Here is an 8,830-nt window from a genome sequence, read left to right as displayed (position 1 = left end):
TGTTTATTATCTTTTGTTTTAGTTCAGGGGTCAGCAGACTTTTTGTGTGTAAAGGGCCAGATAGTAAATATTTTTACCATTTGTTGTCTATCACAACTATTCAACTCTGTTATTGTGTAAAATTGGCCATAAACAGTACATGAAGGAATGAGCAAGATGTGTTCTAATAAAACTTTATTTACAAAAACAGACGATTGGCCAAATCTGGCCCTCAGGCTGTCACATGCTGACTCCTGTCTAGACTGTAAGCTCTCAACAGCAGAGACAGAAGTGCCTCCTGTGTGGTTTTTGGAGAGGACTCTCTCCTTGACCGCCATCTCGCAGTGTCCCCACGGGGCCTTTCCTCTGTGCATACACAGAAAGACAGAGGTTTTAGATGGTTTTTCCTCTTCTTATATGGACACGAGAACTGTCTGATTGGGGCCCCACCCATATAATGTTATTTAACCTCAGTCACTTCTTTAAAGGGCTTACCAGGTAGCTCAGTAGGTTAAGAATCCATCTGCAATGCAGGAGTTAAAGAAGACATGGGTTCAATCCCTGGGCAGGAAAATCCCCTGGAGGAGGGCACGGCAACCCACTCCAGTATTCTTGCCTGGAGAATCCCATTGACAGAGGAGCCAGATTTGGCCAATCGTCTGTTTTTGTAAATAAAGTTTTATTAGAACACATCCTTGCTCATTCCTTCATGTACTGTTTATGGCCAATTTTACACAATAACAGAGTTGAATAGTTGTGATAGACAATGAATGGTAAAAATATTTACTATCTGGCCCTTTACACTCAAAAATTCTGCTGACCCCTGATAAAGTTTCCAAATCCGTATTTTACGTAGTGCCTGCCTGACAAGGATTATGATTTAGACCAGGAAAGCTGCTTGATGTCACCAAGGACTTCAAGGAAATGATTTTTAACTAATTTTTCTTTGGTGGTCTAAGATGACAGAGTGTCTGCATAACACACACACACACACACACAGCTTCCTGCTCAGCTTAGAGCTCCCCGCCCAGCCTTTCAAGGCAGCCACAGATCTGGCCTGGAGTGGATGTTTGGGTGGTGAGTGGGTGGGTTGTGCAATGACTTATTTTTTTTGGATCACATGGCTTGTGGTTATCAAGTCTGTTCCTTTTTGTTTGTCTCCTTCAAAAACTCAGAGGGCTGGATCCAATCTTGACATGGGAAATAAACACACAGACACTTGGCAGTAATGATGAGAAAATGATCACTTATGAAGTGTTTCTATAGAATGCATTCATGCCACTAACCGGGATACTTAAGCATGGTTAGAATGGTAAATGTATGTTGTGTGTGTTTACTGTTAATAATATGGGCTTCCCATATTACTGGCTCAGACGGTAAAGAATCTGCCTGCAATGCAGAAGACCTGGGTTTGATCCTTGGGTCAGGAAGATCCCCTGGAGGAGGGCATGGCAACCCACTCCAGTATTCTTGCCTGGAGAATTCCATGGACAGAGGAGCCTGGTGGGCTACAGTCCATGAGTCACAAAGAGTCTGACATGACTGAACGACTAATACGCTTTCACACACTTACTATTAATACAATAAGGAAACTGTCTCTGTGGTGCTTTCAGACCTTTCCATATTTTGTGTGCCCTTGTAATGGAGAGATGAGATCCTGATTCTGTCACTTACCAGCTGAGCCCCAGTCTCCTTATCCGAAAGATGAGTAGATAATATCTACCTCACAGGGTTGATATAAAATAGGTGTCCAATACATGGTCACCACTTTTATTATTTTTGTTCTGAAAGATTTCTGATGAGAGTCTGCCCTTAAGAGTTGAGAATTTTTTAAGGTGTGTGTGTGTGTGTTAGGCATTCAGTTGTGTCCAACTTTTTCTGACCCCGTGGCCTGTAGCCCACCAGGCTCCTCTGTCCATGGAATTCTCCAGGCAAGAATACTGGAGTGGGTAGCTATTCCCTTCTCCATAGGATCTTTCCAACCCAGGAATTGGACCCAGGTCTCCTGCATTGTAGGTGGATTCTTTACCGTCTGAGCCACTAGGGAAGCCCTAAGGAGTGTATTAAATTTAAATACTAGCTAAACCATAAAACTGCAAGTAAGACCAATTAAGCAAGTGTAAAATCCCAAGAAATAGCCATTGACTAACCCACAGAAGATTAGGAAAGAGGGAAAATGTTTTACTTGGCAGTTAAAGGTTTTAACCCTGAATCTGCCTGTCCTTAAGTCTACTCATGTTTTGTAGTAGTCTAGTATTTTATTTGGCCTCCCTGGTGGCTCAGTTGTAAAGAACCTGCCTGCAAATGAAGGAGTTGTGGGTTCGATCCCTATGTCGAGAAGATCCCCTGGAAGTGGTAACCCACTCCAGTATCTTGCCTGGAGAATACTGGAGGAGCCAGATGGGCTATAGTCCATGGGATCGCAGAAGAGTCAGACACAACTTAGCGACTAAATAATAGCAATAATTGTTGGATATCCATGTTGCTTCTGGGTTTTATTTTAAATAATATTGGACAAACTCCTCACTTAAATATTTGAACATTTCTTAGATGTACACTTATTATAAAAATTTAGATGTTTAAGATACTAGATTTGGTATAAAGCCTGCAGCCAGCTAAATAGTTCCACTCAAGACAACTAACCTTGATAAAAGTATCTAACAAACTATAACATGAAAGTGGAATATAAAAGACGTCTCCTTGGAAAGCAATTGTTCTTACTTTCAAATTTCAGTAAATGTTTTACAAGTTGTCCAGTGTTATAAAGGTTTGGTTTTCTCCTCTGCAGACGACAAATAACAATAATACCTTCACTATGCTGATGTGGAAAGTTTCAAGGAGCCAGTGTTTATAAAGCATTTCATTCAGAGTCCCTCATGCAGTTAACACTAAATAACTGTGAGCTGCCACTATTAATGATGTCGAGTGCATGTAGGTGTGATTCTTATGTATCAGTAAATAATGCCAGAAAGTATTAGTGTAAATATATTCCTAATATACATATAACTGAGGTTGCACTTGGCACTTGTGTAGTGTCACTTTATGCAGTGGTGTATACACAAACACAAATTCTAAATATAAGGAGTGGGAGGTGACAGGAAATAGGCTAGAATGTGTTTTCAAGAAGCCATTAGGAAAATTTGAGGACTAAGATGGTATTTAAAATACATCACAGAGTAAAAGCTCAGAATATTAATGTTAATAGCAACCAGATATTGTTGGACAGTGGTTTTCAAACTTTGAAAGCAGGGCACACTTCCCAAGAGAAATTCAATTCTGTTAAGACCCGCAATGCAAATAAACGTATGTATGTGTCAGCTTTGTAAAAGTGTTTAACCAAACAGTACTCTTTCTTGCCTGCTGTACTCTGATATTTTTAAATCTGTTTCATTTTATTTTAATGTTGGTTGTGAACCGATTAATCTTGCTGGGTAGAGACCCACAATTTGAAATAAAACCTTAAAGCTTGTATACCCTTAAAAAAAGTTGGCAGCTACATTATTGTTGCTGTAAATTCTCACCCAAGCATTTAATCAAGAATGAATGGTTTTGTTCTTATTTGCATGATAAGTTGAACTTTGGGGGGTCCTTCATCAGTCACATTTCCATGTGGGTAAATAACGCTCTGTCAAAAGTGTCATAAGCAAATGCAGGAAGAATTCATCCAAAAACTAGCCATGGGTCCTATTTCACCCTGGTTTCCCTTTTTTAAAACCAGGTAGTTCCAATTTGCCAGCAGAATGAGTACAGAAAGAGACTCAGAAACGACGTTTGATGAGGATTCTCAGCCTAATGATGAAGTGGTCCCCTACAGTGATGATGAAACAGAAGACGAGCTTGACGACCAGGAACCTGCGGTGGAACCACAGCAGAATCGGGTTAACAAAGAAGCGGAGGAAACCCGGGAGCCGTTCAAAAAGGGTAACATGCTAGATCAGGAGACCAGGCACCTGTCTGTCCCCACGTGGCAGCAGCAACAGGTGCAAAGAACGGATGCTCCGGAGGCATCTTCTTTCTCTTAGCTTCGGATGAAGCTTGATGGGCTGGGACAGGTACACGCTGTCCTCAGTGTGGTAGGGCTGGTGGACCATAGCTGTCAAGTTCTGCAGAGAAAAACAGAAGGTTTTTGCTTCATGTCTCTATTTTTAGAAAGGAGCTGAGTGGGGAAGAATTTGCTTGTTACCACACCCAGGAACCTTGGAGTCACCGTAACGTTTGTTCAGTCCTTTGTGAATATAAAATGGTTGGACTTTTTAGTAACGGGGGAAAATGTGTAGGTCTCTGTTTGTCACGAGGGGCTGTGATGCAGCAAAGAGTGCTTCCTGTCCTGAATCAGGGCCGCTTCCAGGCTGACACTGGACCACGGATTGGCAGACATTTTCCGCTGGGGGACAGGGAGCAGCTGTTTCAGGCTTTGTGACTCGTACTATCGCAACTTAGTCAGCACTGCTGATGTTTCTTGAAAATGGCCATAGATAGCCTGTCATTTGGGGTTATAGAACGTAGCTGACTTTTACGTTTGTGCTTTTTTTCTCCCGTGACTTTGCTATTTCATTTCCTACTAGTTCTCCCACCCTGCAAACATGTGGTCTTTTCTTCTAGCTCTTCCGCTGCAGGAGGAAGCTGATCCTTTGGTCTTTACACCCCAGATTTGCTCCATAGTTCAAGCTGAAAAAGTTTTTCCTCCCTGGTCCCTTCAGTTCCAGAGACTTAACTGGTTTCTCATTCACAGAAATCGCCAGGAAGTTGTTCTGTTTCTGACTCGCCCACTGCACCTCGTTCCAGCCTCAGTCAGGATACCCTCTGGTTTTGTCTGGCTTCCCCGTCATTGCTGACCCCCCTTCCAGGCCTGCCAGAAGCCTGCTTCCCTTATGTTTCCCTGCCCCCAGTCTCCCTGCAGGATTCTGCTGCCTGTTAAGCTGATTTGTTTGTTTTCCAAAGGGGTTTCACCTGTAGAAAAACAGATAAAGCGCGAAATCCCACTGATATAATGATTCCTCCTGCTCTGCTCAGATGGTGCCCATCTTCTGCTCTTCTGTGTGGGGAGGTCTTGATGGGGAGGTGATGTGTATATGTGCCCACGAGGGCTGCCTCCCACCACAGGCTCCGAGACCTGGGGAGGCCATCTGCTCAACTACATCGTTTTCCCCTCCTCAGCTTTCTGTATCAAACACTGAGCAGGATCAGGTCTTCCTGTGGATGTCTGGCTGTAATTTTAAGCTATTGAGTATCAGGGCCTTCTGAGAAGGCACTGAAATCACTATAATTGAGCTTCATTGAAATGGAATCACTGCCAGTCAGATGAGGAATGTGGCCTCTGTCATAACAGGTCCAGACCGGATAGTGTTCGAATGGGGATAAGGCTGCAGTCGCCAGACGAGTTAGCAAGGGGAGTTCTAGTTGATTGCCCAAACAGTAAAAAGCGTGTTTCTTCCTCATTCCTTCTTCCACCGTACTTTTCAAGTTTTATATAACCGTCATGGAATCTACCCTGTGTAGGTATCTGATGAGCTGGCTGAGAATGGACTTGGTGCGTGTAGGGGTGAACTTTTGCTGTTGGGCTTGCTGCCATGTTATCAGATGTGTGGTCCAGGACAAGGAAACGGACGGGGTTGGGTGCCTGTGGAATTGTCAGAGGGGCACATAGTGGGTGGAAACGCTCACCTCTGTTTTTTTCCAGCTCTGCCTTCACATTCTACTGCCCAGGGCTCTTTGCTGATCATGAGGCTCCCAGGTCGTATTTTTCGTAGATTGCTACCCTCAGAACACAGGCATTGCAGGGAACTCAGACTTGATCTTGGCTCTTCAGAGTCTTTTCCAAGGATAGGGGAATTTGGTGATTCTCAAAACCCCTTTCAAATGACTTTAAAAATATCATTATGATGATGATGATGTGACCGAGAGACCACTAGTTCTCTACCAGGGATGGGACCCAGGCCCCAGTGATGCCAAGTCCTAACCACTGGATGGCCAGTGGAATTCCCCCCAAGTATTATTATTCTGACCCCTCTGTATGCCCTTCCCAGACACACCGAGGACACTCAGCAAGTGCTTGACCCCTTTCCTTCCATTCCTGCTTCTATCCTGCACCCCAGCAACAGCCTGCATCCTCTCCTCCACCCCCCGCTTCTCTCCCTTCTTCCTCTGCGTCCTTCTTCCCCCCCCCCTTAATTTTCCCCGCATATCCGTAGTTGGGCATTTTCCCAGTCATTCTGACTTCCTTTTTAACTGTCATCTGTCTGTCTTGCCATTTTGCATGAAGGACAGTTTTCTTCAAAGAGCTCACTTCTTTAGAACGCAGAGCGTGAGTCACTCTGTGAAGTACCCTCCAGCTGAATGACGCCAGGGACCCGGGCCTCTTCCAGCAGAGTGGTGTCTAAGAGTCCCGGAGCCACGTTCATTTTTCTCACCCTTATTTTAGTGCAGAAAGTTGGTTCTCTTTTTGTAAGATGCTAGGCCCCGCTTTAGTAAGCAAGGGTTTTGAGAGACCTATTGCAAGGACTTTCAGTGGAAGGACATTTCTTGTATGCTGCTAGAATCAAGAACAGATGCAAGCCTGCGGTCAGAATGTGCCTTGAGGGAAGAAAAACCCGCAGGTTTTACTACAGGTACCCTGGTTTCCTTTATGCAGCTGTTGACAAAACAAGGGGGAGTGTTTCCACGGGATGGGATGGACCTTCTCTTGTGAACACACAAGAGTGCTATGTCCCAAGTATGTTCCGGGAAACACCGTTTCTATCAGATATTTCTGGACACAGAGACTCTTTGGTCCCTGAGACTGGAAACCCAGAATTCTTTATCCTCTTGAAGTTTAAGGTTATCCATTAGCATACAAGAGTCGCGGAAAGCTTTGACTCTAAAGAAACCAGTGTAATTTTATTCAGTCACAGGTTCCTGACATTCCTCGACTCTGGGTGGCTTGTTGGTTTGCTTGTGTCTGTAGCTCACCCCTCCACCCTCTGGGCAGCCCCAGGCCAACTCCTTGGGTAGGTCTGTCCCAGTCAGTAACCAGCGTAGAGATGGAAGTCCTTGGGAGTGAACACGTGCTCTGCCTTAGCACACTGGCTCGCTCCTCTGAGCCTGGGGATGGGACTCCTCGGCCGCGTCTCTTGGTGAGTTAACCGTCCCCTCTTCCTGCACTGGCTGGCTTACAAACACACGCGGCTGCGGCCCTTTCCTGCGGCAGACTCGTACCTGGATCCTGCTTTCTGCCTCGGGCAGCTGTCCTGTCTCCTGTTCTCCTGACTGAGCTTCTGGAAACCCATTTCTCTACCATCTCAGCCCTGTGTTCCCCGGGTCCTTCCCCTCTGGGGGCCGCCCCAGCTCCCTAAGGATGACGCCTTCGGCGAGATCACCAAGAACCCCCATGCCCTTTCTGTCACCCATCTGCTTCCCACGTCCGTTTGCTCTGTAGCACTTGACCGTGACAGCCTCTCGTTGGGGAAACGGGCCTCCCTGACGGGACGGCGCTCTTTGACCCGGACACTCCTGTTCCTCCTCTCTTCTGGCTACTCTCCATCCCCCCTGTAAGGTGTTCCCACTCCCAGTCGTGCTGTCTTCTCTGTCTACAGGCCTGCCTGTGGTGCGCCTATTCGCTTCACTTACTGCGTCTCTGTTCGTGACTCAGAGAGGCGGTGAGCGTGCTGGTGTGCAGGGAGGATGCTGGGTGCGGGCTCTGAGGATCTCAGCCTTGGCTTCATCACTTTCTAGCTCTGCGACCTTGAGGGAAGGACTTCTTTGTCTGTGCCTCAATGTCCCCATCTGTAAAATGGACTTAACATGAGTACCGACCTCATCGGGTGGTTGGTTGTGAGGATTAAATCAGAAAGTAAGTGTGAAGAAATGAGGACCGTGTCAGGCGTGCTGTAAACGCTCCATCCACACCAGCGGTTATCACCCCCGCCCGTCTTCCCCTCTCATCTCTCTACCATCAGATCACCTTCTTGACCATTATGCTTCCCTTTGGGGTGTTCAGATTCTCCTGGACCACCCCCAGGCTGAAGCCACTGGGGGTGACTTTTTAAAGATCCTTCCATCCCCAAATCTAAGCACGGTGAATGGATGCAGAGATGTTTGGGCTGAAGAACAGTTAATTTCTCAGCAATGAGTTTGCCCACATATGTAAAGAAACTTTTGGTGATTTAGTGTGTTCCCTACCTCTGCCATCTTAGAAACCCCTCCTGTTGGTACAGCCTTCTCCAGCCTTCTCTGTTTTTGCAGACCTGTGGCCATTCTGCTGACCCCACCCCCAGGCTTTCCTGTACCTCACTGGCTTCTCGGATAACACCTTAGACTGAGTCTTGGGTCGTTCAGCTCACCTGCAGGAGGGCAAGGTACAGTGTCTTCAAACAGAGAAGACAGAGAGCTGTATTGATGGAAAAGCCCCTCCGTACGCGTCTAAAATGACAGGGACAAAGTTAAAGATTGCGAAAAGAGTCTCAATCATGTAGTGACTTCGTCTTTTAATGGATCAACGTGTGGTTCCTCTCCAGGAGCTGTGACGAAAGAGCCTGCCTTGGACAGGAGTTGGGGAGCACTTCCTAGTGGAAAGGCATGTCCCAACTGCCAAGAGAGAGATGAGAAGGAGTTGACTAGGGGCAGAGAGAGGAAGGAGGCTGCCCAGTGGGGGCCAAGTCCAGATGTTGTGGCAGGAGGTAGCATGGCACACCTGTGGCATGTGGAGGGGCTGGAATTCAGCCTGGGGGAGCGAGGCCTTTATAGGGAGAGGAGGGTTGTGATCTCACTCCCCTCCTTTACAGCATCCATCACAGCGTGACTTGGAAACCACTGGTTTTTATTTTACACTGGTTGTACAGTGCCCTTCTTCCAGCTAATCTGCAAGTGCTCCATG

The 8,830-nt window shown here is 46.3% G+C and overlaps 1 protein-coding gene across 1 annotated transcript in view; it reads left to right on the top strand.

Annotated features, from left to right (window-relative positions):
- The window catches only part of ATP8B1 (ATPase phospholipid transporting 8B1), a 113,164-nt gene that overhangs the window by 50,213 nt on the left and 54,121 nt on the right, over positions 1-8,830 (top strand). The window contains exon 2 of the mRNA XM_055417434.2: positions 3,698-3,900. Within this exon, the coding sequence (XP_055273409.1) occupies positions 3,720-3,900 (181 nt within the window). The 5' untranslated portion in view covers positions 3,698-3,719. The remainder of the gene's footprint in view (positions 1-3,697; positions 3,901-8,830) is intronic.

This window comes from Moschus berezovskii, chromosome 28 (assembly GCF_049115385.1).
Source record: "Moschus berezovskii isolate FMDL1 chromosome 28, NW_MosBer_1.0, whole genome shotgun sequence".
Taxonomy (NCBI): Eukaryota; Metazoa; Chordata; class Mammalia; order Artiodactyla; family Moschidae; genus Moschus; species Moschus berezovskii.
The sequence above is the reverse complement of the archived record's forward strand: the minus strand, read 5'-3'. Positions and strand labels throughout refer to the sequence as shown.